The sequence below is a fragment of the Plectropomus leopardus genome, chromosome 11 (assembly GCF_008729295.1).
Source record: "Plectropomus leopardus isolate mb chromosome 11, YSFRI_Pleo_2.0, whole genome shotgun sequence".
Classification (NCBI taxonomy): Eukaryota; Metazoa; Chordata; class Actinopteri; order Perciformes; family Serranidae; genus Plectropomus; species Plectropomus leopardus.
Window position 1 is genome coordinate 32,082,920 of NC_056473.1, and position 13,459 is coordinate 32,096,378.

The following is a 13,459-nucleotide window of genomic DNA, read 5'->3' on the forward strand; positions in this document are numbered from 1 at the left end:
TTTAAGCCCCTAAATGAAAGTTAATTTTCTGTCACTATGTGATGGACAATTAAGTTTTTTTGAATCTTGAATCTTATAGAAGCTGATACAAACTCCTGACCCGAGATACACTGTCCCTAAAAAACACTGTTGTGCACACATTGCACAGAAAAAAGGAACACATAGTCAAATCTTTGTGTAACAGCCAAATCTGATTCTAATTAAATCATTGTGATTTGGCACTAGTATTAACAATCCCTCACAGTAAATAGTTTATGCTCAGTCCCTTTCTGTTATGCTGCTGCTTGTGAACACAGAGGACTGTGTGCTCAGTCATTGCTTGTGTCATCCCTCCCTCCACCTCCTTGATGCAGAGCAGTATGTGCTCATTGTACTCTCTCTGCTTAGCTGACTCACTCTTTCTGTCTCCCCAGCTCCTCTGAGCTCATGTTTTCACCTCCTACTCTCACACTCATTGTTTTACCTTTGTGTTGAACATATAATTTTTTCATAAAGGCTCTCTGGGGAAGTATCATCCTTAACGAGCCGCTGGTTCTCTTCACTGTCCACATTGTGAAAACTCAGGCCCAGAAGCTGTGTAATCTGTAAATTCAGACTGTAAAGCCTTTTGTGAGACACCTGCTTATAACAAAAGGGCGCTGGGCCTTTCGTGCCCGCACTTTGTCTTTATCTTGGCAGCGTGACTTCTCAGCCCCCCGTGTGCCAACTGAACAAGTGATACTATGTTTATCCCCCCACTGGCTCTCTTTAGCCGGGCTTGTTCTTACTTGCTGTAGCCTTACGTGCTGCCAACTAGCGATTACAGCTGCTGCTAGCCAGGCAGCATTTTATCAGATGTAATGTTTAACCCTTTGAAACCTGAGCAAACTGGTTAGATTTCTTTCAAAAACATGGAAAGAAGGTGACAAATAAGTTAGTATGAAGTGGCCCAAAAATTTGCAAGAAATTAGTGACAATTATCTGAAAGTAACAACATGATTAAAAAAAAATTTAATGTAGTTTTCTGGAATTTTTTCTCTATTTTTTAATAATATCAGTGTGTGATAGACAGCTAATTGTCAGGTGATTTCCCTGTTGATTTTTTTTTCACCAATATTTTTTGTGTAATTTATAGGACATTTCTTGCCTAGTTGCTCATTACTTTTTTCCCCTCAAAAGAAATCAAACCAATTACCTCAGGCTCCAAGTTTTTAAACGCTTATGAAAGGCATCTAAACGCAGCACAGGAAAACTGATGTCAATTCAGGTGTTAAAGGGTTAACCCTTTGAAACCTGAATAAATTGGTTTGATTCCTTTTAAAAACTTGGGAGGAAGGCAATGAACAACTTCAGAACAAATTGCCAAAAAAATTGTAATAATTTAGTCGGAAGTTAAAAGAAAATGACCCGAAAATAAGACAAAAGAAGTTTGTAAAACAAACATGACAATTTCCTTTAAAAGTGCTTAAAATATCTTCTTCTGTATCATAACTTTAAAAATATAATCATAAGATTGATAAATAGCGTTTTGTGGGCATTTTCCCTTGTGTTTGGATAACATCTAATAATCCTTCCCAGCTAATTTTCAGGTAATTGACTTGTTACTTTGACTGTTTACTTGCAATTTGCATTTTTTCCTGATGTTTTCAAAAGAAATCAAACCAATTTCCTCAGGTTTCAGAGGTCTGAATGCTTACGAAAGGCGTCTAAATGCAGCACAGGAAAGTTGATGTCAGTCCAGTTGTTAAAGGGTTGAACCACGAAGAAAAGAATTCAGCATGTCCTTCTTAAAGTGGATGTAACATGTTTTTAATGTTCTTAAAGCCATAATACGATCACCAGGTCCGTCACTGGTGTCATTTTGCGTGCCAGAATCCAAAAGTGTGTGTATAGCTCAGCCAATCAGAAGCGATGTGTTAATCACATCAATCACAACCGAGCTGGCTTTTTCAAGCATTACTATGCACCAGTGAAGATCAGTGACCGATGATCCCGCAGAATTCAAATCAGAAGTTGATGTTTTATCCAAACAGATGAAACTCTCATAGTTGAATCAAAACAGCACATTAATTCACTCATACTGTTCTGGTTTGGCAAAAGTTTCTCAGCTCTGAGACTGCAAAACTTGCCCCCTTTCCTGGCCTCCTGGTTGAGGTCCAGTGTTGATCTATTTCAGTGAAGTATGTTTAGCCATAAAGTAATTCCACTGGCTGAGCTGCAGTCACTATTCTTCATCTTGATTTTAGTTTAACCCATTCATCTTTTCTAGGCTACTTTCACCTAATAAAGAGGAGATTAATCATCTCCTCTGTTATAATTAAAGGGTAACTTTTTAAAAAAAATTATTATTATACCTGGGCCCTGTTCGCTTGTTTTTGTGTCTAAATGACTTATGGGAACAGCAATTCTTGGCCCAGTATTGAGCAACAGTGCAATTATGCAACGCCATGTACATTCACTAAATTGCTTTTTTCCACCATCGACAGACTGATTGTTTTTGTTAGTGTCTGACAACATTATGGAAAGGATCCCTACAGAGATGAAGATAAAGATTGTTTTTGATTAAACAGAAACGGCCTCAAAACTGCTATCCTCAAGCAAGCCAGACTCCATTTCAGTAAAAAGTTTTGTGTCTCTGTGAAAGATACTTTATTCAAAGTCGACAGAAACAAAACAAAACTCACGCAAGCTGTCTTGGTTCGTCTGTCCACTATTCCAACAATGACCAACTCTGGTTTGGCTAAAATAAACCCTTAATTCACCAGTTAGAGAGTGAAAATATGCTGCTTCTGTACAAAAAATTAAATTGTGCTTATTTAAATGGAGACTGTTTCTGGTTCAACACAAAGACCGTGCTCTCTAACAAAAAGCATAATTTCCATAATGTTGTCAGACTCCTGTAATAACAATAATCGGAGCCTGTCAGTGAGAAAAACAAGCACTTTTAGTGCATATACAGTGGATTAAATTGCAACCTGTTTCTTAGCTGCTGGCTCCAGCCTTGTAGCTCTTTCAAGCTTAATTTTAAGAAATTGCTGTTCCTGTTAGTCACTTAAACACAAAAAACCCATGAGAAAACAGGTTGTTCCGGTTGAAAAATACCAAAGGTAACCTTCAAGTATTATCACGGTCCGGAGTGGCAGATTGATCCATTTCTCTCTGACATCCACTCATACTTGTCATCTCGAGTGGTCACACATTTCAAAACATGACACTGCAGTGTTTCACACAGACACAGCTAGCAGTTAGCCTCCACTCTGACAAAAAACACTAGTTGAGTCCTTATCAAGGCTTGTTTTTTTTATTTTTTGTAAATATTTTTCCAAATGAAGGAAGTATTCATTCACCCATTAACATCTGAGCCATTTTTTTCTGCTGCATTCAGACGCCTTTAACAAACATTTAAACCTCTTACAGCTGAGAAAATTGGTTTGATTTCCAGAACCTGGAGAAAACATAATGAGCAGCTTGGCAAGCAATGTCATGCAAACTGAGTAAAATGATCAGAAAGTATCTGAAAATTATGCAACAGGAAAAAAAGAGGGGAAAAAAGCATATTTTTTAATTTTTCTCTTAATTTCCTCTTTCCTGGGGGGCCTTTTTAAATTTCTCTTTTTTTTTTTTTTTTTTTTTTTTTTTTTTACAGAAAACAAGCCAATTTTCTCAGGTATCAAAACGTTAAAATTATGTTCCTAACACTTCACTACAGAAGGACATACACTATACATTGAAGTGCATGCTTGCAGTGTCTGTTTACTGAACCGAGGCAGTGTTTAATGTCTAAGTTTTAACACAGCCTCCATGTTAACTGGATATGTTGGATATGTTGAGTGTAAATATGTATATATATATGTATAATATTTAATGCTGAGTTTGTGAGACAAATAAAGCAAGTTAGCTAATGAGCTTGCTTCAAAAATGTTTAAAAAAACACGATGCAAGTTTCCATTTGGCTGTATCTGTGCACAACCGAAACAAAAAAGGCATCTATAGACCCATTTTGATATAGATACTATGAATATATAAATACTCATGATTTATACATCTCTCATAAAGCTACCCAACTGCAGTAAGACAAGACTGCCAAGACTCTTTGCCCCCAATTCTGATCATAGCATTGTTTCCCAACTGGATTTGCCAAGTTAGTAACTGCCTATATGGAGCTACTCTGTCTTAGTTATTTCAGTCTTGCATGCTAGCTGACTGTGACCCTGGCCTTGGCCTAGCTCAGTGTCCTGAGCTAATTCGATCCCACTGCTTCTAGCATTGCTATTAGCATGCTAGCCAGCTAAGACGTTCTATAAATAGCTGCTTAGGCATTATCTCCACCACAGCAGATGTGTTTACAAGCGGGCACACTCAGTTACAGCAAGCTAATACGGCCTCTCATTAGGTCCAGTTTATACCTCTGCGGTTGGCATGCGGGTGCATATGTGCATGCAGAAAGGCTTTACCCTAACAGATGCTCTCAGAAGTGGTTGGAGCTGCCATTTACCAAGCTGGACGTTAAAGGGAAGCTTGTGCAAGTAGTGATGACATAGAAAAAATCCTGATGCACTCGATATTTGTGGTTATTGGGTGAACTGAAATCCCTCTGTGGGTGGTCAAAAATATCAACAGGACATCACTGAAATTTAACAAAAGCTGCTGGCTTTATAGTGGTGTGTTTAGAAAACTGAAATTAACCAGAGAAGTTTTAATTTTTTTTTAATGTTTAATTGGTAATCGTTGAAGTATTCATCAGCAAATCATCAAAAAGAGGTCAAAAGAAAAAAAAAAAAAGAGAGACTCGGATGACTCGGACTCGCTAATTTTAGAAACTAGATGCAACAAATGCACCGTCACTAATACCCTAACCTCTTCTCCTAAGCAGTGTTAAAACATTGATTCAAATTAGTCTACACCAAGTTTGACAAAGAGACTGAATAAGTAAGAGATATATAAAGAGAAGTAACCACAGACCTGTCACAGACCTCTGTACACGCTGCTCTCCACTGTTTATCTGTTCTGCAGTCCGCTCGTGACGTCACACGGACACACCAAAATAAAACCACACCCACACACACAGAAGTGGTTATGCGTATGTTGCAAAGCTGTGTACACAGCTCTGCTTCACAGGCAATAGGAAAGGAGCCTACAGCCTATTTTTTAGCAGGTTTACTGGTGTTTGTAAAACCCACGTGCACACGCTAATTTTGGTGGGAAAGGGGTATAAGCAATGTACAACACAGCATAAATTTAGACTCAACAAAGACACAATAACACAATCATGCAAAGAAAGTGTCAGCATGGGATGAACTTTTACTTTGTAAAACCTCAGGGAGCTATTTTTGACACATGCTGTATTTTATATTGAAAGCTTCAGTTTTGATGAAACATTTGCTAAAGGCATTTAAGTTTTTTGTTTGAGTTTGTTGTATTCCAAAATTTTGAGAAATATTTTTATTTTTATTGTAAATGCGTGTTGATTCCAGTTATCGGTTATTGATCTCATTAAGTACTAATAATCAGCATCAGTATCGGCCCTGAAAAAACAATAACGGTCGACCCCTAGTTTTGCTGCTGCTCCAATCTACAGTAGTACATTGCTTAGCTTCTGTGTTGGCACTCTTTTCGCTTCTCCAAACTGGAGACGTGCCGACTGACCTCAACATACTTAATACATGACTATTCAAGTACTATTCAAGTACTCTCCCACCCCACCTTAAAAATCCAAACTATACCTTAAACCACAAAGATCCTGAAACACGTGTCAATACCACCTATCATCACTCCCTGGCTGCTGCTGCATTTTCTATTAAACACCTTTTAATGATTAAATTAGCTTATAGGTTATCCAAATTGAGCAGCTGTTACGAAAGCTTTGGCAGCATTTCAGCGGTGGGCGTTAATTTCCCAGCTGTTGTACTGTCTGTGTACATATTGCAGTGCCGTCTCACCACCTGGCTCTCCTCTTTTGTCTTTACCTCCCACACAAACTATCCTCTCCTCTCTCCACATTTTCTCCTCTCTGTTCTGGGTCTCCCTGCGCTGCATCTGTCTGTGGGCAGCGATATAAAAAGCATGCCAGGTATAGTGGAGAAGGTGGGGACACAGGCATGCACAGTCATCCCACCCAAAGCCCTGTACCGCCAAGCAAAGACCTGATATGTGAAACATCTTTATCCTCCTGTCCTTCTCTCCCTTTTTTATCTCCACACCCACACCCCTGTGTCCACTCTTTGCTTATTTTTTCACTCCTTTTTTCTCCTCCTCCGTTGTCCTTTTAACTCATCCACATTTTTACATGTTCCTAAGTTTTAAGCTCTTTCTATCCACCAATGATGTAACTTGCATGATTCTAAACTTTGCTGTCTCATTCCTCCTCCTCCTCCTCCTCCTCCTCCTCCTCCTCCTCTTCCTCCTCCTCTTCCTCCTCCTCCCTCTGTGCTTCCTTCATCTACAATCCCTGTGCCCCCCTTCCTCACGACATACCTATTCTGCTGCCCATCATTTATTACTCTGCTCTCCACCCTCTGCTTTTCTCCGCTCCACAGGCCATCCCATACTTAACCACAAACCTGTTACCAAGGCAACAGCACAGCACGATAGGAAACAGCAGCTTCACACACACCACATCTGAGTTCACTTAACTGTCTGCTGCTTCTTTTTTATATATAGCGATGACCAAGAAAGTCTGTGCAGCTGACTTGTTGTTGGGACAGTAATAAACATGTGAAATCTAAATGTCTGCAGTTAGCAGTGTCTAAACCTCCAACAGTCAACATTGGTTGGAGGCACTGTGGTTACAGATATTACTCAGTGTCGTAGGATGACTACACATTACAGTTTGAGACAAGTGGGTAACCACTGTTTGCTTCTGTAAAACTAGTTGGTATTATATGATGTATGATTTCTTTTACATTTTTGCACGTACTAATTCTATGAAGAATGTAACCATACTGTCACTTTTGATCACGAACATTGGATACTTAAAACCTCCTCTACTCGTCCCTCTTTTTTTGGTAGAGGGGACGGGATCTTTAGGGGGAGATAGCAGGTCAACAGCACATTACCCAAAGAAGTGCTTTACATCATCTGAAAGCAGGGAGCCTGAAGATTTATTTTTGATGCAGCTCAGCATTGTGTGTCAACTTTTTCTAGTGACAGATATATAATAAAAACTGCGTTTTGTGTCGGCACTTATTTCAACGTTGAAAGTTCATAGGGCAGGGATGCTAAACTTGTTTTGTTTGGGGGCCACTTTTGAGAAATAATGGGGCCAGGGGCCAGACACAGCAGCCCCATACATGTTTCTAGGATTTTAGAACGTTTGTAGTATTTCAGCACATTTCGAGGATTTTAGGATACTTAAAAGATTTTTGTAAGTTCCAAGGATTTTAGGACATTTCTTGGATTTTAGGATGTTTTTAGGACATTTTTAGGATTTTAGAATACTTCTAGAATTTCAGGGCATTTCAAGGATTTTAGGATGTTTCTAGGATTTTTGACATTAGGGGCTTACCTAGGACCTCTCTTGGGATCCTCCGCATGCCAGTTTTTTTTAAATAAACGAGCTCTATTTTGATTCTGTTTTATGCACTCTGGCATCTAACGTATACTAAAAGTACAAAAACAATTCCCAGTATGAATCACTTTATGTTAATTGTGAATTAGAAAATAGTAAATGGCCAAAAATACTGCTTTAGGAGGCCAATACCTTGAGGAACATCATAGAAAAATTCATGCTGTTATTTGATAGCAGAAACTTTTAACATTCACAGATTTCTGTTAAAGTTGCATTTGTCAGTGATTGGATGGTGAGCACTTCTGTTCTGGAAACTGCCGAAAAACCTTCTCACTGTTAATATACCCGTAAAACACAGATATGATATTACACATTTGTACTGCATACTAAAAACTGCACAGGGCCAGCGCAGCCTCAACAGCCTCAAGAGGCCCAAGTCCCTGACCTGTAGAGTGGAAGAATTTAATTCTGAAATGTGTGTTTGCCATAAACTGCCTGGTTAGCCACCAACAATAACACAAACACATTAGATTGTGGCTCTGCTTCTATTGTTGCTAGAGCTCTGAAGCATGATGAGTTTCACTGACGATGTGAGAACAGATTAGTGCAGCGTGTACCTGCACGTCATCATGTAAACTGAATAGAGCTACTGGTGAAAGCATATCAGGAAGGGGGAGTTATATTTCCTGCAGCACAAAGTTTTTTCATCAGGGAACACATTGAAAGGGTGATCCTCACCTATGATGAAACCTTGTTCACATTGTTGTATCGAAGACTGGAAACTGCTTTTGTTAGTGACTGTGACCAGAAACGGTTAAAACTAGAAATGAGAAAATAAAAGTCATATCCACATTAATGTTTATAGTAAAAAGTTACTTCATGGATGTTTGATAATAAAAATATTGTAAAACACTAAAATGTTCTGCCTTTACTTCATATCTTTATCACAAGCATTTGAACCATATTTGAGGGGGGAAAAAAAGTTACTCGCTTAATTTTTTTGAAAATTTAAAAATTTAATCAGCCGTTATATCAGTTATCAGAATTTTTTGTTCCCTAATATCGGTAAGGACATCGGCCCCAAAAAATCCATATCGCTCAGGCCGCAGTATATACGTGTTTATAAGGCAAAACCAACATGGCCTGCACTCACAATATTTTCTAGATGTTGGTCGCACAGAACTGAACTGAGCTGATCAGGGAATTAAAGTCCATTATAAAGAATCGAGAAAATAGCACTCTTGGTCATTGTGACTGCTACTCAAGTGTAACTGAAACTGTTTTAGAAAATTGTCCTTGTGTCTGGATTTGACTGTTTTTGTGTCGCATTTTAACTGGAGGTTGTGCTCGCTCATTATGGTGTGACAGTTGTACATGTCTGCTTGTTGTTTATTGTAACAATGTTTGCGCGACCTTCTTCGTCAGGTCACTCTTGAAAAAAGAGAGAACTCCACTTGGTTAAATAAAGGATAAACTGCATATGTGCAGTAAGGAGAGGTTTAGATAATTGACCATATTTCTCTCTCTCTCCCTCCCTCTCCCTCTGTCCCATCATCAGAAATGAGTCGCCAGACTGCCACCGCGCTGCCCACAGGAACCTCCAAGTGCCCCCCCTCCCAGCGCGTGCCCACCTTGTCAGGCACCACTGCCTCTAACAGCGACCTGGCCAGCCTGTTTGAGTGCCCTGTCTGCTTCGACTATGTCCTACCCCCCATCCTGCAGTGCCAGTCTGGACACCTGGTATGTACAGTCCAGCCTGGAGTCGACACCCTGAGCGTCTCACTTGTGTTACATTTTGAGACAATGATAACAACTCCTCTAAGAAAACAACCAACACGTGGAGGGAAAACTCTAACTTGTTTTATGTTGACCCCTTCCAGGTATGCTCCAACTGCCGGCCCAAGCTCACTTGCTGCCCCACCTGCCGAGGCCCCCTGGGCTCCATCAGGAACCTGGCCATGGAGAAGGTGGCTAACTCTGTCCTCTTCCCCTGCAAGTACGCCTCATCGGGCTGCGAAGTCACCCTGCCTCACACTGACAAGACGGAGCACGAAGAGCTGTGCGAATTTCGGCCGTACTCCTGCCCCTGCCCCGGCGCCTCCTGCAAGTGGCAGGGCTCTCTGGACGCTGTCATGCCCCACCTGATGCACCAGCACAAGTCCATCACCACACTGCAGGTCAGACCAAGCCCGCAGGAAGTGTGCCAGGCTCTGATGCAAATTTTACATAGTGGCCAAAAGTGGAATTACACCACCCGGGTCCGTCACGTGATACCCACGGGCCTTAAACTGGGAAAAAGATGTTCGTTAAATCAGTGGATAGTTTTTTGTGAGTGTGAAAACCCCTGCAAAACGACTCATTTCACTATCTCGATTTAAGCCACCCAGCTCCATAACATCTGAAAAGTCTAAAAGAGCCGCAAGATTCAATTTTTAGTCCGCCATTCAAGCTAGCGAGGGGCTAAATTTTCAGTCACTCCGCCAGCGGAAGTTACCTGCTCGGGCACACTCAGCCGCACTCGGTCGTTTTAAACCTCATGGGCTTGCAGATCCGGTTATTTTATACCCGGAAAAAGAGCTTTTTTTTTGCTTCATGTGCCAATGAGCAGCTCCCATAGGAATGACCGGGGCCCCGCCTCCATGGCCAGACTTTCTTGATACATCTGTGGGTCAGACACTGACTCGTCTCCTCAATTTATGAATTGGGGCCACTAATGGTGAAGTTTGTGGAAGCAAAAGATGAGTCTGTTGGAGCTCAGATAGAATCTGCGTTACTTCACATTTCCGTTTTGGGTGAATTAAGCTTCACAACAACTTGAAAGAGTCAATCCATCAAGGAAAAGCCTTAGCAAATCAAGTCCTGGGCATGGTTAGAAACAGGACCAGCACATGAATTTGTAGATGTGTCTGTGAAATATCTGCTGCTGTTCTGTACATTTTCACTCTTTTAGGGCTACCCCTTGAAAGTCAGCGATTTGAATAATCAGTACGAGACTCTAAGTCAACGTAGATTGCTTCAGCAGTTGTTTTTTTCGATGCAGTGTTCTTCTGGGGATGTTTTTGTCCCCAGATTTTGCTGCAGAATGTGTGCTTTTGTCTTTGACGCTATTCTTTGGTACAGGGAGCTGTGGACATGCATGCAGCATCACAGAGGTGGAGAGCGGCGAGACCTTCTGCTTAGAAGTTGAGAACAGCTCACAAAAACTAAATACAATACAGTCTCTGGCATTCGTGTTGGCAAAAAATGTTGCACATTTACGACCCGTTGTTAGCGCAGTTGCTTGTTTACTTAATTAAATGGATGCCACTGTCACACTGAACATCCCAAATGTCAACTGTAACATCACAATGCTCTGCAAACATACTGTATGTCGTAACTTAACGTCATATCTCAGGAACAGAAGGAGAGGCATTTGGTCAGAAACTGAATTGGTGACACTAACTTTACTTGTTATTTTAGTTTGAATGTGCCTCTTGTGATTGCTTTCTGAAAGTCTATGACTACATGATGGATTGCCCCTTTAAATTGCCAGCCAACAGTCTCCTGCACGTAATATTCTGTTTATAAGAGACAACTGTTGCCTGTCGTGCTGCATGTTCACTATCCTAAATATGTGACTCCCCAGACATCACAACAGTTGGCGTTTTCCATCAGTTTCACACACAGCCAGACGACATCGCCGCATTTGCCAGAGCTTAATAAGCTGTACATGTGGATGCTACATGATAAATAAAACATTTAAATATGTTCTCAATGCACTGATGGCTAATTCTAGACAAAAAAAAAAATGTTTGAAATTGTGCACATAAATATAACAACAGGGGCAGCCAGTAGCTCCGCTGGTATGGCGGACGTCCCATATACAGAGACTATGTCCTCATCCTCCTCTCTCTCTGCCCCCCTTCAACTTAAGCTTTCCTATTTCAAACAAAGGCAAAAAGCCAAAAACAAAATCTTCAAAAAAAGTATCAAAACAAACAGTAAGGGTTCTACATTGTTTTTCTCAAACTCTTTTTTCCCCTTTTATCAGTGAGAGACAGTGTGTGTGTGTGTGTTTCTCTGTCCAGGGGGAGGACATTGTGTTCCTGGCCACGGACATCAACCTCCCAGGAGCAGTGGACTGGGTAATGATGCAGTCCTGCTTCGGTTTCCACTTCATGCTGGTGCTGGAGAAGCAGGAGAAGTACGACGGGCATCAGCAGTTCTTCGCCATCGTGCAGCTCATTGGCACTCGCAAGCAGGCCGAGAATTTCGCCTACAGGCTGGAGCTCAACGGGCACCGGCGCCGCCTGACCTGGGAGGCCACGCCGCGCTCCATCCACGAGGGCATCGCCACGGCCATCATGAACAGCGACTGCTTGGTGTTCGACACGTCCATCGCACAGCTGTTCGCCGAGAACGGAAACCTGGGCATCAATGTCACCATCTCCATGTGCTAAGAACTTTTGAAGAGAAGAGGGTCAAAAAGTCACAGATTGTCAGGGGGCATTTTTTTTTTAGAAAAAAAAAGGGGGGTCAAATCGGTTGTGACCTCACAGCGTTAACCCCCCCTCTCTGCCTCACCCCTTGAAACGTGGAACTGGACTGTCTGATCGGGCAGCCGCGGAGGGCCAGGGGGTGGGATGGATGAATGGATGGATGGATGAGTGGAGGAATGAAATAAAAAGGACGCAACTGTGTAGTGACGGCTATAGACTTCTAAAAACACACGCAAACATACGTGAGACTCTTGCACGCACATGCAGTCTCGCCCTCATCAAACAGAAACTGAAAAGCTGTTCAGTCAAACTCGCTCGTCAAACTCTCGTGATTTTTTTCCCCACCGCTCTTATTTTAGTGTCGATCTTTTCTTCTCTTCCCCCCTCCGTCATCCTCAGACATTTCAGACACTACAGCTCTGCGACCTTCGCTCAGACGCCGGAGGCCGGTCGTCACTGAGCAGCCCTGGCGGCTACACACTGAGGAAGCTATATTTCAAACACGGACTCCCGGTCAGTCAGCTAACAAGCTCCCCCTGCTGTTTGTATTCCACGTCAGACCTCCTGGATTGAACGGTTCACACGCTACCGACACTCGTAGGGCTCCAACCGTGGCGTCTTTAGCCAGCTCAGTCTGGAACCCAGAGCTCAACAAGTTCTGTATCACAGATTTGGGTATTAATCTTCACCTGGGATTGGAACCGCCGCCCACAGACATGGACGGCAGTAGCACCAATAACCACCCAGCCGTGTCTGGGACCGCAGATCGGTCTATCGAACATCTGGTTTCCTAACATCTGGCCCACATCCGGTCCAACCGAGGCTAAAGATTGTGCATCGGACGCTCTTTAAATAGTCGTTGTTGATAGTTATTAGAACTGCTCTCATACTGTATGGATTTAAGAAGGCCCTCAGCTCCATCAGCCCTGGATTGTTTTTCTGATTATTTTCACGAAGCGGACACCGCAGTGGAGTTCTCACACACACAAAACACACACCTGTTCCTTGCATCACAGGCCGTGTGTGCAGGTGTAATAGTTGAGTGCGTGTCGGAGCATTTTTGAGGATTAGAGGGGTCTATTGTTTGTTTGTTTTTTTCAGAACGAGAAAGAAAAAAAACACTGCATTTCAGTTGAGTCAGTTTTCTTTTGGGGTTTATTTTTTAAGTCTGTTTCTTTTTAATTATTTTAGTTGTCTTTTTTGTACGAGAGGAGAGAGGATGTGTGTGTGTGTGTGTGTGTGTGAGTGCGAGATGGACATGTGGCAAAAAAGCCCGCTCATTTTCTCCCCTATCTCTCTTTCTCTCGCCGCTCTCCTTTCATTTCTTCTCTGCCTCCGTGTCACTCTGTCTGCCATCGTCGGCCTCAACCACTGATTGACTGATCACCCAACCAGGAATGAGGGACAGTTTCTACCGTTACAATGTTGCTATTGTTATTATTAAATGGAGATTATCATAATTATCATTTTTTGTAATGACTTTTAAAAACAGAAA

General features: G+C 41.8%; 1 protein-coding gene across 2 annotated transcripts in view; it reads left to right on the forward strand.

Moving 5' to 3' along the window:
- siah1 (siah E3 ubiquitin protein ligase 1) overlaps positions 1-13,112 on the forward strand; it is a 35,841-nt gene extending 22,729 nt beyond the window's left edge. For both annotated transcript variants that reach the window (XM_042496501.1, XM_042496500.1), the window contains exons 3-5: positions 9,045-9,226; positions 9,367-9,663; positions 11,554-13,112. In XM_042496501.1, coding sequence (XP_042352435.1) covers positions 9,045-9,226; positions 9,367-9,663; positions 11,554-11,925 — 851 coding nt within the window. In that variant the 3' untranslated portion in view covers positions 11,926-13,112. The remainder of the gene's footprint in view (positions 1-9,044; positions 9,227-9,366; positions 9,664-11,553) is intronic.
- The last annotated feature ends 347 nt before the right edge of the window (positions 13,113-13,459 follow it).